At 32.0% G+C, this 21,822-nt stretch overlaps 2 protein-coding genes and 1 pseudogene across 6 annotated transcripts; 1 reads left to right on the top strand and 2 right to left on the bottom strand.

Annotated features, from left to right (window-relative positions):
* Positions 1 to 429: 429 nt before the first annotated feature.
* Positions 430 to 5,803, bottom strand: LOC111299021 (ubiquitin C-terminal hydrolase 22-like). The gene is made up of 3 exons (XM_022893886.2): positions 3,795 to 5,803; positions 3,478 to 3,602; positions 430 to 1,661 (listed from the first exon to the last, which is right to left on the bottom strand). Exons 1-3 carry the CDS (start codon positions 4,661 to 4,663, stop codon positions 889 to 891), a joined length of 1,767 nt encoding a protein of 588 aa, XP_022749621.2. The 5' UTR covers positions 4,664 to 5,803; the 3' UTR covers positions 430 to 888.
* A 272-nt stretch (positions 5,804 to 6,075) lies between these two features.
* On the bottom strand, positions 6,076 to 7,981 carry LOC111299022 (actin-related protein 2/3 complex subunit 3-like; annotated as a pseudogene). Its single transcript, XR_016329635.1, has 5 exons — positions 7,817 to 7,981; positions 7,670 to 7,735; positions 7,435 to 7,543; positions 7,032 to 7,336; positions 6,076 to 6,448 (listed from the first exon to the last, which is right to left on the bottom strand). The product of XR_016329635.1 is annotated as an actin-related protein 2/3 complex subunit 3-like (transcript).
* A 753-nt stretch (positions 7,982 to 8,734) lies between these two features.
* LOC111299020 (uncharacterized) lies at positions 8,735 to 12,725 on the top strand. 4 transcript variants are annotated; one of them, XM_022893881.2, is made up of 3 exons: positions 8,735 to 8,882; positions 9,749 to 10,107; positions 10,359 to 12,725. In XM_022893881.2, the coding sequence occupies exons 2-3, from the start codon at positions 9,761 to 9,763 to the stop codon at positions 12,640 to 12,642; spliced, it is 2,631 nt and encodes an 876-aa protein (XP_022749616.2). In that variant the 5' UTR covers positions 8,735 to 8,882; positions 9,749 to 9,760; the 3' UTR covers positions 12,643 to 12,725. The 4 variants fall into 4 exon arrangements, with proteins under 4 accessions (XP_022749616.2, XP_089603182.1, XP_089603180.1 ...); XM_089747056.1 differs by lacking the exon at positions 8,735 to 8,882 and having other exon boundaries at positions 8,918 to 10,107; positions 10,359 to 12,210; positions 12,291 to 12,520; XM_089747054.1 differs by lacking the exon at positions 8,735 to 8,882 and having other exon boundaries at positions 8,926 to 9,917; positions 10,062 to 10,107.
* Positions 12,726 to 21,822: the final 9,097 nt, after the last annotated feature.

Below are 21,822 nucleotides of genomic sequence, written 5' to 3'. Positions count from 1 at the left end.
CATATGCCACTCTTCTACTTTCCAAAAATATGAAAATCTTTTACCTTGGTTGAGATCATGAGTTAAACGAACAAAAGTCTATCATCCAAGCACCTCATTACATCAGAACATCATTGATTCAGCATTAAAGAAGAAATTGGTAGTAAAAGATAACTGGAATAGGACTCGGAGCCAGAAAACAGGGGAATAACAAGTTTAAACTTACTGCTCATATAAAGCCAGTGTACATTTTTTTTTATATTTAAATTATCATTATGTTTCAAGTGCCTGGTTTATCATTTATCAACTCTCCATGTGCCATAGATGATCCTGCAATGAGAATTGTTTTAGATTTAACTTTTTTTATTATTTTCTTGCGTACTCCAATTTAGTACTGTTCATTCAGATAAATATTAAATAAATAGCCAGGGTCATATCAGGGATGGTGAGTGCTTTCCAAGTAAGAACTTTACTTTTATGAAATCAATAATTGTAAATCAGTCTGTTGGCATAGATATGCCATGTGATGTGGGAAATGATTAGTAGAAAAAAAAATCAATAGGCCAACACTTGAATGAGGAGGAAAAAGAAATTCAGAAATCATTTCAAGGAATCCATACCTCACAAATTTGATTTTTCCTGAAAATTGGAGTGCCTCAAAAATTTAGGCTCACTTAACACTCCAATCGAGAATCATAAATTTCCCCTTGAAGTGCTTGAAATGAACAAGCAGCCTGATCTCTTAACAACGAGCAGAGCAGCTTGATGAAACTTGTTTTCCTGGGATACAAAACTAGCCATGACATCTGATGTGTAATTCCATATTAACCACAACTTCAAATGATGTTGCCCACCTTGTGCCCTACATGATTTGAATCGAAAACCAAATTCTTACCTCTGAACATCATATCATGAGGCAGCTTGTTTTTCACTTGCTTTATAGTATAGCATCTTCTGTACATAAAACATCATGTATCCTTGTGCAGCTCTGACAATGCTATCATTAACTCTAGTAATCCAAGCATCATCACACTTATACCATTGGTTACTTAATCTCAAATAAGTCACATAATGGCCAGCATCTAATCTACCTGTGTGTGTAACAACAGCAAACAACTCAAATTCCGATGATAACTCATTGGACGCATCCTGTTCATCTCCATCAAAAGGGAAGATTCTGTTTCCAAATCTATTCCTCAAAATGGAGGAAGAGAGATAAGGAGCCATGTCCAATGAGAATGGGAACTGCAGATATCGGTCAACCTTCCTTGACATCTTTCGTATTGAAGAATGTTCAAATCTTTTAATATGAAAGCACGAAACCAATGGAAGTTTTCTGATGGACATCTGCTTAAGAGACTCTTGTCTCACCCGACACTTTTGGCAGAAAAATTTCTGGTCAGAGCCCAACTTCTCAGCTCTTGTGAATCGTTCTAAGCAACCCTTTAAGGTAGATATCCCACAGTTTTGGTTTGAACCCTTGCAATCTGCCTCAACATTGCAAGAACTGTGGGATTTTGCGGATGAAGACTTCCCAGAACCTCCTTGGTTTGGTTCCAAGTCCAGGGAGATGTCCACACATGGGTCATATGTTGTTGATGTGAAACCACAAGCCATACACATGACATCAGATCGCAGAATACCAGAAAAAACTCTATGTGCAATGCAACACTCTCCACTGCCTGCACCATCAAGGAATGGGTTCATGAAAATATCCAATATAACATTATCACTTATCACATAATATTCTCATTCATTTATGAAGATTAGCATCACAAGCACCAAACACAAGCTCTTCGTTCAAACACTTTCTGACAAACAATTAGTGAGAATGACAACAAAAAAAAAAAAAAAAGGAAAAAGAGCAACATGCTTCTTTTACAAAGGTTGCACAAGGATAACTTTGAATGGAAACCAACTATGGTCTCAAATGTTTAACTTTCAACTACAATTAAGAGATAGCAATGAATCAATGCAAATTTATTTCAGCCAATATAAAGCTCAATAACAACTTACGGTTAGCGTTTCTTACTTCTGTTTCTAATATTTAACTTGAGTTTCCAGGCAGAAGATCAAATTTCAACACATGAAAACAAGAAGCTTCATATCATAATGGATCTCATGGAATAATCTACATTTAAGTCTTTACTAACACAACCATAAAATAGCAAGACTGAAAAGGAGAAAGAGTACATGGTAGAGAAAAGATGGTTTAAGTTGGGACAACCTTGAACCTCAAACTTCATCAAGTTCAAAAGAATCCAGATTTCTTTGCCCAACCAAGGTGTTTGAAGAAAGTATATGCAGAAACACGATGACCCAAAACACAAAAATGGCTTTGATGCAGGTTGTAAAACTAATGCAACTCTCTCCTTTTTTGAGACCAGGATCAACTTTATCAGAGGATAGGATCCTATACATGGCAAAGGGGAAGTAACATGAGAATTAAGTAAGGTGAGAAAATCCTATGATGAAACCAACTAGGCTAAGGAAGGTTGACTTACTGGAGTACAGTAGTGGACATCATCAAGCCTGCAGTCCTAAATCTGAAAGCACTTGTCAACTCCTAGGGCAAGAAAGAAGAGACCTAAATTCATGCCCTGCAGTTAAATATCAGGGTTACTTCTTAATCTTTGGCAAAATCTTCGATGATGTTGATTGAAAAAATAAATACTAAAAACAGTAAAGCAATGGACAGACTGACAGCAGCTGCTCATTAAGAGTTAACTTATGTTGATAATATGGCTGCATTAGTGTAGCAGTAAGTTTTGCCCTACATGATTTGTGCATTTCAACTAGCAAGTTTGGCACTATGTGATTTCTACATTTCAACTAACTCTTGCTAAACAACCAAAATTCACATCTGCCTCTTGGTAAATTTGGCCACTTAAACTCTACGGCAGCAGACTACCCCATCCTATGCACAAACTTACTAAAGATTCCTAATGAAATTTAACATTCCTAATAAATCCCTTTGCTTTCTGAGCTGACTAATGCAGACAAACTATTCTTTCTGGAATGTTGACCTAAAATCAACAACTCAGCTAAGTTTTACTGTAGCCATTAGGAATTAGAGACACATGGATCCTAAGGCATGTCAGCAGGAATGGCATTACTACATGATCAAAGTCAGAATTAAGACAAATACCTTGGTAACTTTAACATACTACAAAACATTCACATTATTTGATCAATGCAAAACATACAACATCCTTCCCCAAAAAACACCTTTTGAAGAAACTGACAAACATGTGACTAACACATAAACTACCAGTAACACAATAAATGTAGCAATAGTTATAATGAATTTCAGAAGATGTGGGTCCAGAATCAAACACCTTAGATTTAGGAGATTTTTCAAACTACGGACTACCTTATAAATAAATATTTCACCAATGGAAACTCCTAGTATGAACATTCAGATCACTATGCAATTTCGGCTAGAAATGCAACTTAAAGTGACTATGACAACCTCGGAACGATAAGAAAGCTAGTCACCTGGACTCCGTGACTTCGTTTTATCCTTCTCCACCTTTTCATGAATTCCATCAAGCACGGAAATGAAAAATTCATGGGCATCCTGCTGCTCATAACTAGCCAAATTTGCCGCATGTTGCCACCAACTGCAAAATCCTCACATCCCATAAATCCCATTTTTTTACCTCAAATTGAAAACTAACAACATACACAATATCAATACAGTAAAGGAAAAAACCCAAAAAAAAAAAAAAAGACTTTTTCTTACTCTTCCTATTCACTCAAAATTTTAAAAAAAAAGAAAAAAAAACAAAATCATATTTTGACCAAAAACTAACCTGTACAAGAACTTAGCTGGACTATAAGGAGTCCGATCCCCCGAAAACACAGCCGAAAACATCGCGTCCATGTCACAAGCCAAACACAATATTGAATTTTTAGTACCATTAAAAGCACCATTTTTTTGCTGACAATAATATCTATTATGACGATCGCTTAAGAAATAATTTCGCAACGGCGGCGTATGGAGCAATGCTTGTAAAACTGAACTCATAAAGCAAGTATTCCCCAAATTATTCAATCCGCGTAATCCCCGAGGTAATTCTGTTGACGAAATCAATGAGGCATTGGTCGTGTCGTGGAGAAGGATCGAATGGTTTCCGATGATGACATGTTCTCTTGAATCAGGAGCCCAGGGACGGTAATCTACACGACGGCGCTTCCGGAGATTCTCCGGTTGAGATCCGGCAACGTTGCATTGCATTGCGGTGGCTCCGGACGTGGAGGTGGTTGCGGTAGCGATGGCGTTGATGCTTTGAGCGAGAACGATAGCGGAGTCGAAGTCGCGATCGTAGACCTGATCACGGCACACGCAGCAAAATAGCTCAGCACGGTCGACGTCGACGGCGATCTCATGACCGGGGTTGGAAAGCGCGTGAGTCGACGCGTGGGAGTGAAGTGGAGGCGAGTGGCACAACACGGCCGCGCAGGCGACACACGCATAGAGCCTCGGACGGGAGGATTCCTCGCACGTTCCACATCCAGGAACCTCGGACGGTTCCCTCCGTATGGCGGCGCGACCGCCGGGCGGCTTGACGCGGATGCAGTCCTGGAGCGCGCGAAACGGCTTGGAGCCGTTGCGAGAGCGGAAGTCGAGGAGGTGGGGACACTGCTGAGGCGAAACATTGCCGTTGATCTTGGAAGACATGGTGGTGGCGGGAGATGATGGTGGTGTTGGAAATGGAAACCCTAGATATGAAGTACATAAGGGTCATGGATCAGGGAAAGATCAACGGCTGAGATTGGTTCAATGGGAGTGAAGGAGCATGAAGGTTGATGAGGATGAAAGTGTTGAGGCGATTCGGGGGTTTCTTTTTATTTCTTTTTAAACTTTAGGGGTACGTGTTTCCAAAGTGGGGGGACGGCAAAAAGAAAAGTGTGGTTTTTTATGGATGAAATGTGGTGTTTTCTAGACCGGTAGATTAGATGGCTAATGTGTGGAAAGATCAATGACTTGGCCCACCAATCTTGATTTGGTGGAGATTGGATGGTTGAGATTTCTTCTGTTTGTTTTGGTAATGAGAAAGGTCCAAGCTATTGCATCTGGAAGGGCTGTGAATGCTTGAAGTTAGAAAAGCAAACAGTAAACGAAGTTGATCCTCTTTTTTATTTATTTATTTTTTATCTAGGGATTTATGCGATGTTTCATGGTGCAGACGCTTCTGGTTAAAGTTATACTGACATGGCTACATGACTGCTAGTCTTTCACTTAGGTAAAATTTTTATGATCGAACAAGATGCCAAGTTTTTTCCATGTCATTGACTAAATTTATTATGATTGATAGATCAAAATTCGGATGAAAACAAGTATAGTAAACTCCGTATAATTTGGTGACGGATGAAAAGAATGGTCCATCAGTCATTGCTGCTAAAATTTAGTTATTGAACCGTCTTCAAATCAGAAAGGTTTCATGGCTCCAATAATTTCACCAGGAAACCCACATGTTTTTAGGATTTACTTGTTTTTGCAAATTTGTTAGACTGCATTGATTCTTCCTTTCTTCTTGCCCCAGGATGAACCTCTACAGCTCTACTGTTGAAATCCACTTTTGTCTCCAAGGACAGAGTGGACAATGATTTTAACAGAAACTGCAAAGTACACACCCTTGCCAGCCAGTGATCACCCCACTGGTTGATACAATTTGGTTTAATGATGGCTAATAGCTTGTCTCAGTTTAGATATTTAAGCAGAGCACAACCAAGATAAACCTCAAAAAATACAGCTCGACAGCTTCTTTGCTCTTGCAAAATTGCGATAGCGGCAGCATAAAAGATAAAGCAGCTCCAAGACCTGTTAAAATTTTCAAATAGGATCTCATACAGTGCTACGATATGTAATATGGCAGAATGACTGTTTACACTAATTTTAATGCATAGCAAAAGCCAGAAGCAAAGAATTCATTCCTAAACAACGTATACTTGAAAAGGAGGAAATGCATATGTGGTTATGCAGATGATAATGGTTCTAGATGATCTGACGTCTAAGGGTGTGTCTTGATGTGCCAGAGGAAGTACTTAGATGAATCTTCAGCTCCCATGCATAAGCAGACAACTCAGATGTTAAACTCATAACCAAGTTTAATACCAGAAAGCTGACCAAGAAGCCAAGGCAATCCTTTTTTCTGCTTCCTTTGTCTCATGAAGCAATCAAGACAACAAAAATACTAATTTACATCAAATGAATCTGACCAAATTACAAGTTAATTATGTAACAGACGTTCAAAACATATCATCTTATCACATCGAAATTCAGCAAGCTTTTACATGTTATTTTTGATTGGACATATAACATTGATTTTTTCATGGAACAATGATGTTCATGAATTTCTTTTTTGCAAATGCTAACCACCATTTATTTGGAGTTCCATTGGGCCTATAGGCAACACTCAACAGTCTCCCACTCGTTTCTTCTCTTATTTGCTTCAGATAATTCCTGAGCAGTTCTAGATTTAAGAAATCGGCAAATATATGTAGAACTAGCAAGTTATCAAAACTTCAGTACTGCAAGCGGTTAATAACATCATAATAGAAGAAGAGCTTTCATGTAGCAGACAGAAATGAAAAGTTTACAAAATATTCCAAGCATTACAAACTTCCTATAATACATTATTTATTGATCAAAGCAATATTTGAAAACAAACAGAATTACATCTTCATGTTCACCAAAACTGAAGCTTTTTAAACAACTTGATACTATTATTGGCAAGGAAGGTCTTTAAACAACTTGATCCCCTCAAGTTAAATAAGCATAAATTCAAGAATGACATCAAATGTTAATACTGCAACTGTAAAGTAGGAAGTAACTTTTATTTTCATAATAATTCGCAATCGTTTAAGCAAAAACAATTGGAGTTGCCAGATAAGTGAAGACAGACAAAAAAAGATCCAAGTATAGAGAAGCAGCTTACTGATTAACAGCATTCAGTAATGATACTTGGAACATGTTTCACAAATATCCAGAAGTTCAATAATCTAAGTGACATTTAATGCATACCAAATGACATTTACTGATTTACCTTCTTCCTTTTGAGACTGTGGAAGCGCAAAGAGCCCTGGGAATTGAGACTGTGGAAGCGCAAAGAGCCCTGGGAAAGGAAAACCAGATTCCCGGGTACAGGAACCTTTTCCAGTCCCAACTTAATGACTGCCTTGGTCCCTTCAGCCAAGGTTCTACAGCCCTCAAGCCTCTTCAGAGCCACATTTATGTAGAAAGTCAAATATAAAAGGAGCTTATCTGCAGGGCTCTTAATATCAAAGTTTCTAAAGAACACATTGGCACCACGAAAGAATGTAATCGCTTAATCAACAATATCAGTTCTATCTGCATACAACCATCTTGAATTATCAACTCAAAAAATAAGAAAATGACATAATTTCAAGAACAACTACCTAATGAAGCTGATAAAACACAAATCCAACCTTGATCTGAAACCGGAGCAGGACCCTTTAAATGACTTTTCAAAGGAAGTAAAGGGCAGCCACAAGCTTTAGTAATTCCTTCCTCATTAACAAAACTAGAGTGATAAACCTGCCATTTAACAACTATTTCTAAGTGAATATGAACCAAAAGTATTATAATTAAAACTATTATGAATTTACATATAGCAACCTAGCAGAGCAAGGGAGAGGTAAGGAAAGAGATTGATTCACATACCATTTTCTTTGAATTCCCTTACCAAACAAACAAAATCAAGCTTCCCAGGGAGGAAACCAAATGTTTCTGCAGAGAACAACAGTACAACACCAAATTACAATCAATGGAATCAAGCAAGACCTGAAATCTTAACAACAAAATACAAACCTATCAAATTAAGAAGTCAAGAAATGCAAATTTAAGGCAAACCCATTATAGTAATGGGAAATTCGTTTCATTCTGTATAAGGCATAAACAGACATTAGCATATAGAGATCTCAAGGGTAAAAAGAGAGGAAGAAATATTTTTTTTAATGAAAGACTGACTGCGGTATTCACACCTTATCATTTTTTTTTTATAATGAAACAGAGCCTTCATTTTATTTTATATTAAAATTTTTATATTTTCAAATTAGGATTTAATAAGTTTAAAAATAATTTATATATATATTTTATTTTTTAATATTTTATATAATGTAATTTTATTTTTATTTTATTAAAAATTTAATAAATCAGTTTATTTTTTAATTCAATTTTTATATAATTTATATTATACAAATTAGTTTATTTATCAATAAATATATTTAATAATTTAATAATTTATAAAATAAATAAAATATTAGTCATATTTTACAATTTTTTATTTTTAAATAATATTAAATTTATTAATTTATATAATTATTAAAATGTGCATAATTATTTTTTTATAATATTAAATAAAATAATTTTTAATTTTTAATAATATCACACACGATAATTTTTCATTTATAAAAATTAATAATTATTAATTAAGTAAAATAATTTCAAATAAAAAATTATGAGATGACTTCCGATCACTTCAATTATTACATTATCATTGTAATCTTCAGAAGAAACCAAACTTAGAGCCTTTGGCAATTGTATCAAGTTGTTTTTTCTTAGTTAGGCTATTTATCCACGTGGTCCACGCTACGACATGGTCAAAACCCGTACGTGCAGCCACAGGCCACAAGAACCCTTACTATCACATTCACAAATGTTATATTTTCCTTATATTCCAGAACAACCTCTTTAACTTTTTTTCTCTTCTAATCCTATCCCCAATTTCCCATTTTTTATTTTCCATCACAGTCATCCCCTTCTTTACTTCGATAACTCGCTCTTCTTTTTTCTAATTTCTCAAACCCCCCCCCCCCCCCAAATTTTAGGTTTTTTTTTCCTCCTCCATCTCCGAACCCAACACTTGCTCTATCTGGTAAATTCCCTTCTACTCTCTCTGTAAAATTATTATTCATTTTTCTCTTTTTAATGGTTTTTTATTTTTATTTTTGTTTGCATGCATTAATTAGGTTAACTTATTTTAATTCTTTTGCATGCACTCGGAATTCTTGAACCTGAGTCCAAAATGCAATTTAGTTTCTTGTTTAGGTTGGTGGGTAATGGTTCTTGCTTTTGATGGGTTTTTGCTGATTGGATGATCATGACCGTTGGCTTAGTCGGCTTTGTTTAAATTTGTTTTTTTTTTAACTGACTAGCAATGGAGGATATTGACCCATTTGGTTTTTGGCAGCTTTTTCATCTTGAAGTAAGCTTGAATTTTCAACCCATTTAGCTGTTTTATTTGTTAACTTTTAGTAGTAAACCTTTTCTTTTCCAATGATAAATCATTAAGTAGGTCCCCCTGGTTTGATGGTTTAAGACAATGTCATGCTCTGTTGTTGAGGCTTCAGTAGTGTGAATAATGACTATTTCAGTGCCTTGGAGGAATGCCGTGATCATCAATCAATTAAAATTGTGTGCCTTCCACTTTAATTAACTTGAGAAAGACTGAGCAATTTTGGATTCTTGATTGTAGCTAAATTGCCAACTCTTGTGCATCTGTTGTATGATAGGGGGACCTGAAAATTTCTATTTATACTTGTAATGTCTGGGTGGACATCTCCCAAATCGCCACTTGGCTTCACTCACAGCAGTAATGTAATGATGGTTGTGTAGGGCCTCTATGATTTGTAATGGTTTTAATTCTTGGCTTGGTCAAACAAGTTTTACTGTTAAAACATGTAATTTATCTTTTGAGTTTATGTAAAATATTTGCAAATTTGTTGTTCATTTAATTCTCAGTAGCGATTTGGAATGGTGAGGGGGAAGCTGATCTTGATTTGCCAGTTTGGTGGTGAATTTGTGACAAAAGATGATGGATCCTTGTCCTATGCTGGAGGAGAGGCACATGCCTTAGATATCAGTCCTGAGACAGTATTCGATGATCTCAAGTACAAATTAGCTGAAACATGTAACTTGGAATATAAATCGTTATCCTTAAAGTATTTTCTTCCCAGAAATAGGAGAACTCTAATTACTTTGTCTAATGACAAAGACCTAAAAAGGATGTTTGATTTTCATGGGGACTCAGTGACTGCAGATGTTTTTCTTACAGGGAGAGAAGGCTTTGATCCTTTAGCTTTTGACATGCATGCTAACAGGTAATATCTCTCTACCTGCAATTATTAGTATCTTCTAGAATTTTTTGTTGTTGTTGTTGTTGTTGCTACTTTTTGTCACATTACAATATAGGGAATTGCATTGTTATTGCATCAGCAAGCAAAATGAGAACGTGCTGATAAAGTCCATGTTCTCTGTTGAGTTTGAGTGTGCCTTAGTGTTGTTTTGCAAAGTGGTTAATTGTGGAAGTTGCAAAATCTGAAGTTGCATTAAGATCAATCATCACTTGCAGGCAAAGTGGCATAAAACTAGCCAAAACTGTGACTACAACTGTGGCTCCTCGAGCTGCTCCCACTTGTCCTGCCACTTCCAAAGTTGCTCCCTCTGCTGTTGCCCTGAAGGATATTCCTGTTGCCATAGCAACCCCATCTGACTCTGTGGTAGCTGTCAATGCAACAATCCGAAGCCCCACCAGAGCAGCAATTACCTTAAAACGTTCTTCTGTAAGTGGCATTGCCAATGGTCTTTTTGAGGTCAGCGTTGCTGATGCAACTGCCCGTAGCACAGATACAATTGATATGAGTGCTTCTCCTGCTGATACTGTTAAGAAACGAAGGCGCACTGCCTCCTGGAAAAGTGGTGCAAATGTGCTTACCAATGTGACTGTTGCTGACAATCTCAAGGAGATGCGAACTACTACATCCAGGAAAAAGAATGCCAGGAATCGCAAGCCCACTGCAGTAGCTGATAATGTGGAGCAGCATTTTGAGCCCGGGATAGATAATGCTGATTGTAACTTTGCTCCCCATGATTCTAGTGATGCTTCACCAGGGAAACTGCTTTCATCATGGAAAAATGGCATTACTGGTGAAGGCCAGGATTTCAGAAGTGTGGCGGAATTTCGTGATGCTCTACAGAAATATGCCATTGGACATCGCTTTGCATATAAATTAAGAAAGAATGATACTAATCGTGCTAGTGCCATATGTGCAGTGGAAGGCTGTCCTTGGAGAATTCATGCATCTTGGGTTCCATCTGCTTGTGTGTTTAGGATTAAAAAATTGCACAGATCACATACATGTGGTGGGGAATCTTGGAAGACTGCTACTCCGGCTAAAAATTGGTTGGTGAATATTATAAAGGATAGGTTAAAGGATGGCCCACTTCATAAACCAAAAGAAATTGCTAATAGCATTCTTCGTGATTTTGGGCTTGAGCTGAACTATTCACAAGTATGGCGCGGAATTGAAGATGCTCGGCAGCAACTTCAGGGTTCATACAAAGAGGCGTATGGTCAGTTGCCTTGGTATTGTGATAAGATAAAAGAGGCAAATCCTGGTAGTTTTACAAAGCTTCTCATTGGAGATGATAGAAAATTTCAGCGGCTTTTTCTTTCCTTTCATGCTACAGTTTGTGGTTTCCAAAGTGGTTGTCGTCCTCTTCTTTTCCTTGAGGCCATCCCTTTGAAATCAAAATACCATGAAATTTTGCTCACAGCCACTGCACTAGATGGTGATGATGGGATTTTCCCTGTTGCATTTGCTATAGTAGATATCGAGAATGATGACAGTTGGCATTGGTTTTTGGAGCAGTTGAGATCTGCGGTGTCAATTTCTCACTCTATAACCTTTGTCTCTGATAGAGATAAGGGATTGATGAAGCATGTGCTAGAAATATTTGAGAATTCTTACCATGGTTACTCAATATATTACTTGATGGACAGCTTCATACAAAATTTGAAGGGTCCATTCCATGGAGAAGGGAGGGCTTCATTGCCTGGAAGTTTCTTAGCTGCAGCCAAAGCAGTGCGACTTGATGGTTTTAGGATGTACACTGAGCTAATTAAACGGGTTTCTTCAAATGCTTATGATTGGGTCATGCAGAATGAACCCGAATACTGGGCAAATGCATTTTTCAAGGGTGAGCATTTTAATCACATAACACTTGACATTGCGGAGTCATATGCCAAGTGGATAGAGGAAGCACGAGAACTACCCATTGTACCGAAGGTAGAAGTACTAAGATGTAAGATAATGGAGTTAATGAATGGTCGTCAAACAGAATCCAGTAACTGGTCCACAGAACTTACTCCATCTAAGCAGGAGAAGTTACAAGAAGAGTGTGCAAAAGCACGTGGTCTAAAAGTATTATTCTCATCTGATACCCTATTTGAAGTTCATGATAATTCCATTAATGTTGTGGATATTGATAAACGATACTGCAGTTGTGCAATGTGGAAACCAACTGGGCTTCCTTGCCGTCATGCTATTGCTGTCTTGAACTGCACAAGCAGGAGTGTATATGATTATTGTTCAAAATACTTTGCAGCTGAAAGCTTCCGATCAGCATACTCTGAGAGCATAAACCCTGCTTCGACCATTGCTCACCCCAGTGGAAATGAAAAAGATCCCTTAGAAGATGATGAGCATATAATTCCTCCATGTGCCTCACGGCCATTAGGCCAACAGAAGAAAATAAGGCGAACCAAAAGCGAGGGAATTATCAGAAGATCAGTCTGTTGCACTAGGTGCAAAGGAGTTGGGCATAATAAGGTTACATGCAAGGAAACCTTATAGGGAACAGGTACCTCCTCTTGTATGTATCACGCTGTACAGCTTTTATGATATCTTCAAATTATTTCTACTTCCTTTGAATATCATCTCGATGAGCTCTGCTCTTGCATTCCATGACTGACCGTTTCTTGTTATTCAAATTAGTTAAGACTTTGTTCCAATCTTCTCATTGTTGCTAAAACCCATTTTGAAGAGCGCTTAGCCATACTTCTTAAATGCCTCAGACATCTAGTTGCTAATGCTGGGTTAGATCAAGTTCAAGCTAAAATGCCTCCAACCAACGGTTATTAGACTATTTGCTCGAGTTGAAGTCAAACATTTTTTAAAAAAATTCCCCCTAGGGGATGATGGAAACCACCTTTTACTCAGTTCATGTCAGCCCTCAAACAATTATAATGCTAGGAAACTGGAAATTGTTGTAACCTTTTACTGTCATCTATCCTCCGTCTGCTCCGTATGGCAACGAACTCCATTTTGACAGACATTGCCATGGTTTTATTATAGCACTTAAATGGATTGGATCTGCTACTAATCCATTCATTCATTAATGCCACTTTGCTGCAGCTGCACTCCCGTAATCCTCCACTCTAGCGTGAGCCAAAACCAAAACAGTCCTTGAGATAGTATTCATTTTTGGAGATTCAATAAGTGGTAAAGGCTGAAAGCCATTTTTAAAACCAGAAACTGCCATGACATCTCTTCATTACCGAATACCAATTCTCTAGGCAAGACTATTCTACTTTCTAACAATCAATCTGCATCGTACGTCATGCATTCGTACCCTTTTATCACATAGGGGAATGCATCTAATTATCTAACCGAAACAAGCTGTTCGTTGGGCCTCTTAATCTCAATCTGTACTTTGCTTTGATAAATCGGTTTCGTTGTTTCAAAAGTAGAAGACACGTGAAATTAGTAACATTCTAAAAAAGGAAAATAGATAATTTTGGTTTTAAATTAAAAAAAAAAAAAACATTGGAACAGAATCTGACAAAAAAAACAATTTAGCCAAAATAAAATGGAAAATAAAAAGACGAATTCCATAGTATGAGAGCAAACAACACCTTAACATGCATTTGATTTGGCACTTTCAATTTATTCTCTCTTTCTTATTGTGCCTTCGAAACGGAGGTCCTGAGAATTTTTCGAGGAAAATGCCAAGGGGATACTTGCAAAAGAAGTGGATAGAGGCCGTCATTTTTCAAAGACAAAATTGAGATGAAATTTGTGATTTTTTTTAAAATAGTTTAATAAGAATTTTAATAAAAACTATAAATCAATAAATTGATAGAGTTAATATAAAAATTAATAATATGTAAAAAAAATATTTAAAATATTATTATAATTTAAATTTGTTTAATATGTATTTAATGAAAAAAAAATTATTAAAATTTTTACTAAAAATACTTATTTAAAAAATATGTCTAAATTTATTATTATTTTTTAAAAATTTATGTACTTGATCTATATAACAATATTTTTTAATGTATCAATTTTAATTTAATTTAATTATTTTTAATATAAAAATACTTCATTTAAAAAATTTTATCTGTCTTCTTCAATTTTTTAACTCAATCGCTTTTAGTTGGAGGCCTACAGTGTGGCCCAAAAGCAACTTCCTCTACTTCCATGCAAATGGAGTTTCTCTACAGCTGCATCATTCAACTCCTTATCTCAACTTTCCTAATTAAGAAGTGTTAAAGCTTGTAACAGGCACTCTTCCATGCTTATGAGTTTAGGCCTAATCTAAATTTCAATGCTTCTCTCTTTCATTGCAAGTATATGATTCAAGTTAAAGTTGTTTAATAGAAACAGAAGGTATACCCCCCCCCCTTATAATTAACTCCAAGATTAACCCTCAATATTTTCATATTTTAAAAACCTTAATATTCTTATTACATTGTCCACAACTTTAATTATTTTTTATAATATAGTTAGGAGTATCTTCAATTTATAACTAATTTTGTCTCCAAACAATTTTAAAAATACATTTTCCTTCATTTGAATGATACATTTAACATTTTATTCTTAAAATATTTTTACAAATATTAATTCTTGATTGATAAAAAAAAATTAATTCTTCTCTTTACCAACTCAATTAATCTTTATAACCACTAAATAGTAAGAACTATTGGTTTGAGTCTTAAATACCCATATTCCTGAAAGGATACATGTAATGATCTCATGCAGTAATTTAGAGGGGGAGTAATTTCAATGGTTGAAATGTTAAATCTCTACCATTAAGCTGACAATTCAGTGATATTGAAGTTAATTGTAAATTTTTAAAATTTTCGAATTTAAATTCTAATTATAATTTTATTCTATAACCTAAGACTCAATATTTTCAAAGTTTATTTACAGTATTCATACATAAATATTTGAATCAACAGAATAATCCAACTGTCAAATTTTGAACTTTCATGTAGATAAGAAAGAAGTATTTCAAAAGAGAAAAAGAATATTTGAAAGCTCCACATCAACGACATTGAAAAGAAACGTTCTTTTTCTTTTCCAGCCACAGAAAAAAGAAAGAGAAGTTGTAACTGCTTCGAAACCAAAACATCGAGTATATTGTACTTTTACTGAAGACGCACGTCGCATGAGAGTGGACAGTGGGCCTAATTGTTTTTGCATTAAAACCGAATGTAGCTTTTAATGATTCGCATATACGAAAACAAAGCTAGCTTCCACCTAAAGTGTCACCGAAGGAAGAGAAAAGTGAACTGGACAAGGCCTGGCCATCTGTCGACAAAGCTTTAATAGTGCCAAATGAGAGTAGAGAGAGGGTTCGTGTCCATCTCATTCTCCTGATTCATGTCGGGGCTGTGGCGGAACCAGACAATTTACTAGACCCACCAGCACCTGTTTAATGATTTTACTTTGGGAAAAGAAAAAATTTTATGGGCAATTATTTTATTAAATTTATATAAAATTTTTAATAAAACTTTTAATTATATTAATTTTGTATTTTTTTTATATAATATCATTTTAAAATTAACATGCCAATATAACGTGCAAATATTCGGAAATAGAGCCAAAAAGAAACACTTAATCTTAAACAGTGATATGAGACAGTAGACAAGCACCTAGGCCTAGCCAAGGATCACAACAACAAAAGGTCAGATCTGAAAATGGGGTTTGAGGAAGGGATTGGGCACAGAGACATGGGGCTGGGCTACTGGCTAGAGCCGAATGGTCCCACAGTGACCAGCCATGACAACCCAGTCCCAACCTTTAACTCTGCTAACCAAAGATGCCCTTTTTTGTTTTTCCCATTTTTAATTCAATTGTCATGCATTTAATTATTGGTAATGAGTAATGTCCAATTGGCACCCGACGGTTGCCATGTCTCTTGCGCTATATAGATGGCTCGACAAAATATCTACATGGATAGTAAGAACAAATCCATATTAGATTAGTTGGAACTTAAATTATATCAAAGACATGGAAAGTTAAATTTAATCAACAAGACCAAGTGGCAATTTTATATATTCAACTTTATGTCAATGTTTGTATCATGATCCATAAATTACGAGTATTGTTTTAAGTTTAATTTGTTGTAAAACACATTGGGTCAAAAAGCAATACTTTTTTTTTTATCTCAAGTAATTTATATATAGACCAAAAATATGCCTTATAAATAAATAAAGAACATATACTACTATTCCTTACATAGATATTTTAAGGGGAAAAATTTTTAATTTGAAGTTAAGAAGATAAATTATTAAATACACTGAAAATAAAATTTTTTAATTTCATAAGTAATATTAAGATAATGATGTGTTTTTTTAGTGTATATATAAAAAAATTAATTTAAAAATTCATAACTAATATTAAGATAATGATTTATTTTTTTAGGGTATATATAAAAAAATTAATTTTAAAAAAATAAAACATGTGTCACTATATTAGCTTCATTTGTAAAGCTAAAAAGTTTTATTGTCAATATATTAAATAATTTTTTTTTAAAAAAAAGATGACATTCGATAATCTTTTAATTTTATTTTTAGAGTAAAAAATTATATTAAAAATGTATTATATTATAAATATAAAATAATAAATTTATATTTGACATATCATTGTATATATTTTATATACTGTTAATGAATAAAATAATATTAAATTATTAATTAATAAATAAAATACTTAAAATAAATATATAAAAAATTAATATTTTTAAAAATATTTATTCAGTAATAAAGTAATATCATAAATTCACTAACAATATATAAAATTTATATACTGATAATTTATCAAATGTAAACGCTAAAATAATACTAAACAAAATAAAATAAAAAATCATTTATGTTTGGAAGAATTGTGAAGGTCATGTATCCTAGCAGTTGTGGAGTTATTATGATAAGTGTTTGTCACTAATTTAGCATTTTTTTCTTAAAAGATTCTGACTTGGGAATCATATTCTTTATTAATTTGAGGTTACTTTTTTAAGATCATTGAGATTGAAAGGGATGAATTATTGTAAATGGACTCATAAAATTGAAGCAATCACATGTCCAGAAAAAAAAAGGATAATTTAAGCTTATTTACCTACTTCAAAGTTGTGAATTGGTTTTAATTTTTCTTCATTAAAATATATTTGTACATGAGATAAAAATATTAATTTATAATGGTACTGATATTTTACCTTCTAAAATCAAAGTTTCAACCATCATCTTATAAATTAAAATTTTTTTGATACACATAAACTCCATCTACTATATCATTTATGGTAAATTGGGAACCAAATTTGCTTCAAATTGACATTCTCAAGTACAAAAACCTAAAAGTAAAATCCTTTTTTTTTAAATATTTTCATTAAGAATACAGGATTGATTGTGAGTATATAGGATCCTCTATTCATCATGAAAATATTTTTAAAAATTGTTAATCAAATAATTGGGTTTCATATCACTTTTTTATTTTATAACTTAATTTTAATAAAAATTTATCGTTATTTTTTTCATATTTCCTACAAATAAAACTCAAGACACTATTTTTTGTTAGTGTAAAAAATTAATTGAGACATAAAAAATACATATATTTATCATTAAATACGTTTGAGAGACAAATTTATTGGTTTTAAAAGCATGATTTAAAATTTAAAAAAAAAAAAAAGAAAGAAAAATAAAGCATGGTTTCAAGTTTTAATCCAAGAACGGCGTCAAAAAAGAAGCAGGGAACATTGGTGCGAATGAAGTTCAAATTCTAAGGCCTAGCATAGCATTATAAGATTTTGCGTTTGAAAGTCTTTTAATTTAAACGTAATGTTAAATAACAAAAATTTTGAATTTTTTAATTTAAATTACAAATTTTTTCAGAAGATGTTTTTACCAAAAATATATATATGTTTAAAATAACAAATTATTTTGTTATTTAAATATTTTAAATATTTTAAATATTTTAATATTTTATATATTTTTTAAAACATTTTAATTATTCATAATTTTTCATAACAATATAAAATACATAAATTTGTAATTATATTTTTCTAATCACATTTTTAAATACATTTTTTCAAAAGTAACAATAATCTAAACTAATCCTATAAGTGGGTCCATTCTGTTGACTTTGGGTGAACAGTCCTGATCTACTCCCTCTTTAATTGTCTGGTGGGCGTAACTTATTTTACATTTGACATCATGCAATCCAAACCCAAATAGACAAAAGAAAAAAAAAAAGTGAAATTCCATCCAACAAATTTATCCCTATCTTTTTCATGTTTTAAGTTTTTTTTTTTTTTTCTTAGTAAATTGGTGAAGGATATTTTAAAATTTTGTTTGAGTTTAATTCTTTTGCAATTAATTTTTAAAAGATTTTTTTTATTAATATGATATATTTAAAATTTTATTTTTAAAATGGTTCTTAATAAAAAAGAAGAACTTCACTCTTAACGACAACCAGATAAACCTCGTGGGTTTTAAGTTTAAACCAAAACCAAAAGATGACCTAATCCAAACGAAAAGGAAAAGTTTTTTTTTTTTTAAAGGAAACGCCAATTCAGGCACGCAATGCGTCTAAAATACGCCCTTCCAGGATTTATTCGAATAAATGCCACGTCCCAAAAGAAAAGGAAAGTGAATTGCGTTCAAACGGGCAATATCTTTCCATAGACGATGTCGTTTTCATTGCCTTGTAGTTGTATTATTGAAGTCAGAAATTTCGTTGCCGTGGGAAAAGTTCATGCCGATAATAAATATCTATTTGTTTGTATTTGGTCCATAATTATTGTAATTTTGACAATTAATTTATTATTATTTTTCAACTAAATTACTGTTTTCCCCTCAATCAAATATAACTAATATTCTAATTATTATCATACTAGTACTATATTTTTTCTGTAATATTCTTTGTTAATTAAGATATACTATTATATATATATATGTTAACAATCGTTTAATTTATTAATAAAATATTAAATTTTCAAATTTCAAATATATATTGCTGTGAAAGAGAACATTGATGTGATAGTCATTGTTTCACACATTATCTTAATCAATGGCAAAGAAAATTTATCAATTCTTATGTTTGGTACTTTTTTTTTTTTTCAAATTTTCACACATGCATATTATACATTGACTATAAGTGTAGTCAAGGTTGAATCATGTAATTGTTTTTTTTTTTTTTTTTTAATTTGGTTAAGAGAAGATTGGAATCCATCTCTTGTAGCAAATAGTTCCTTAACCAACCATTATGCCAAAACTTAAGGTCACCTAATTATAATAATATATTGCTATGGTTTAAAATTTTTAAATCTCCAAATACTATTTTATCGCTTTTTTATTTTCAAAAGCATATATTTAAATTATATAACATTATTTTTTGAGTATAAAGTATATACATAAATTATTGAATTAACGAGTCAAAATTCAATTCTGTAAATAATAGATACATTCACGTATAATTAAATCAAATAAATTAAATCTTGAATTTGTTTAATTTATTTTTATATTTGAGTAATCTTATCCTCAAAACTTGTCATATTCTTTAACCATAACATATACACATATTATTATTAATCATTTTATCCTTAAAATCTATCATATTTTTTTGATCATATCTTTGCAAACTTGATTGCCTTTTTCAATTAACACATGCATTTCTTTTTGCAAAGTTAATAATTTTAGGTTAACGTGTAAATTGGTTCCTAAATTATATCACTTTTTACAATTTAGTATTTATAGAAAAATTTAACAATTTGGTACCTTAAATTTGTTTTGTTAAACATTTAGCACTATTAACTAATGGTGTTAGGTTAAATGATAATATGACAGATATTAATTAATGAAAATATATCACATATCTTGATTTTATATATAATTTTTTGTCACATTAACATATTATTAACGGCTAAATCACATATTAACTTATTTTTTTAATCTTTTTATCTCTTTTTTTTTTATCAAGCAAATTTAAAATTTACTGATTGAGTAAAGAAAATATGCATTAAGTATTTAACCAAATATTTAGCTGTTAATTTTGTTATTTTCAAGCATGACCGTATGTTAAATATTTATTTTCAGACACCTCACAACCATTATTATCATCGTTATAACGGAATTATCTCTCTAAAAAGTTAATTCCAAGAGAATTATTGAAAAATCCTCATAGAATATTTTTTTAATGATAAAATGTCTTAGGTTTTATTTAGTAGATCATCTCTCGTATCAATTTAAACATGTTTATGTACATAGGTTTTAATAAATTTATAAAAAAATATATTTTTTAATAGTTTTGTTAACAAATTTGAATTCATAAAACATTTTGAACCAGATAATACCTATTAATTACCACAATTTACAATTTAGAATAATTGTAACAACAATAAACTATATATTTTTTAATTATTTAGTGTATTATTAAAATTGACATTTAGAGTTATAGATTTGAAATAATTTATATGTATAGTATTCTTTAACCCAAGTAAATACAAAGTAAGGAGATTTAAAGGTAAATTAAAAAAAAAGAAAACATGCTTTTTTATTTCTCTTTAAAATTGTTAATGAATTTCATGACAAGTTAAAAAAGGAAACTCATGCGTTATAATTAAAGGTGTTTATGAGTTGGGTCGGGTTGGGTTTGAGCTCAGTTTATACTTAGTATTAGTAATTTATATATTTGCCTAAATTCAATTTGATTTGAAATTTCAAGCTTTAAAATTTTTTCGAACTTGATCCAAATTGAAAAAATAAATTATAAGCTCACTCATTAAACTTAATTTATATAATAAAAAATAAAAAAATGATTAAATTAAGTTTAATGAGATTATATTTAATTCATATATATATATAAAATAAAAATTATATATCAAAATTAAAAATAAAAATTATATAGTAAACTATATAATTTTTATTTTAATTTATATATATGTAAATAATTTATATATAATTCACATATATATAAATAAATAAATATATATGTGAATTTGGGTTGGGTTCGGATTTTAAATATTTTATTTAAGATCAAGCCCGAAATTTAAACGAGTTTAAAAATTATACCCAAACTCATTTAACAGGTTTTAATTTTTTATTTAAATCCTCTCAAAATTTGGATGAACTTTTAGGTATGAACTGATAACCCGACCCTTAAACAGACCTAATTATAATTAATTTTTATTTACCTTAAAATTTAGTTGATGAATAGTAATCATCTCATTTCTTTAAAACTATATGCATATTAATCAATTTATAAGTAGAATATTGGAGCCAAATTGTACAATTATTGCCATTTTAATTAGGGGAGTTTTAAATGCACCAACCTTTTTGCTTTATACACTTTTAAAAAAAAAAAATTTTGTAAGTAAACTTATTTAAATATTCTTTTAAAAAGTTTTTGGATATTCACAAATTTTAAAAAATTATAATACTTATTGGAAATACATTTCTAAGAGTTTTAGTTTTATGAAAAATTACAAAAAAGAATTTTATTAAAACTATTTATAAATAAGTGTAATAAAAAATTATTATTAAAAATAATAAAATTTAAAATTAATAAAAACATTTATTTTTATTATTTTGATTATAGAGGTGCACAATATCCTTGAATATGATAATTATATACTTACTGAGATTTTTTATGACATTTCAAAAAATAAGAAAAAAAAAACACCATTATCATGTTTTCGATCTTATACAAATTTGAAAATCAATAATTAGGGTGTTAAAAGAATTGAAAATAATTTACAGT

The sequence above is a fragment of the Durio zibethinus genome, chromosome 18, assembly GCF_047325235.1.
Source record: "Durio zibethinus cultivar Kanyao isolate XHJ-2024 chromosome 18, ASM4732523v1, whole genome shotgun sequence".
Lineage (NCBI taxonomy): Eukaryota > Viridiplantae > Streptophyta > Magnoliopsida > Malvales > Malvaceae > Durio > Durio zibethinus.
Note: the sequence above shows the minus strand (reverse complement) of the source record. Positions and strands in the feature narration are given on the sequence as shown.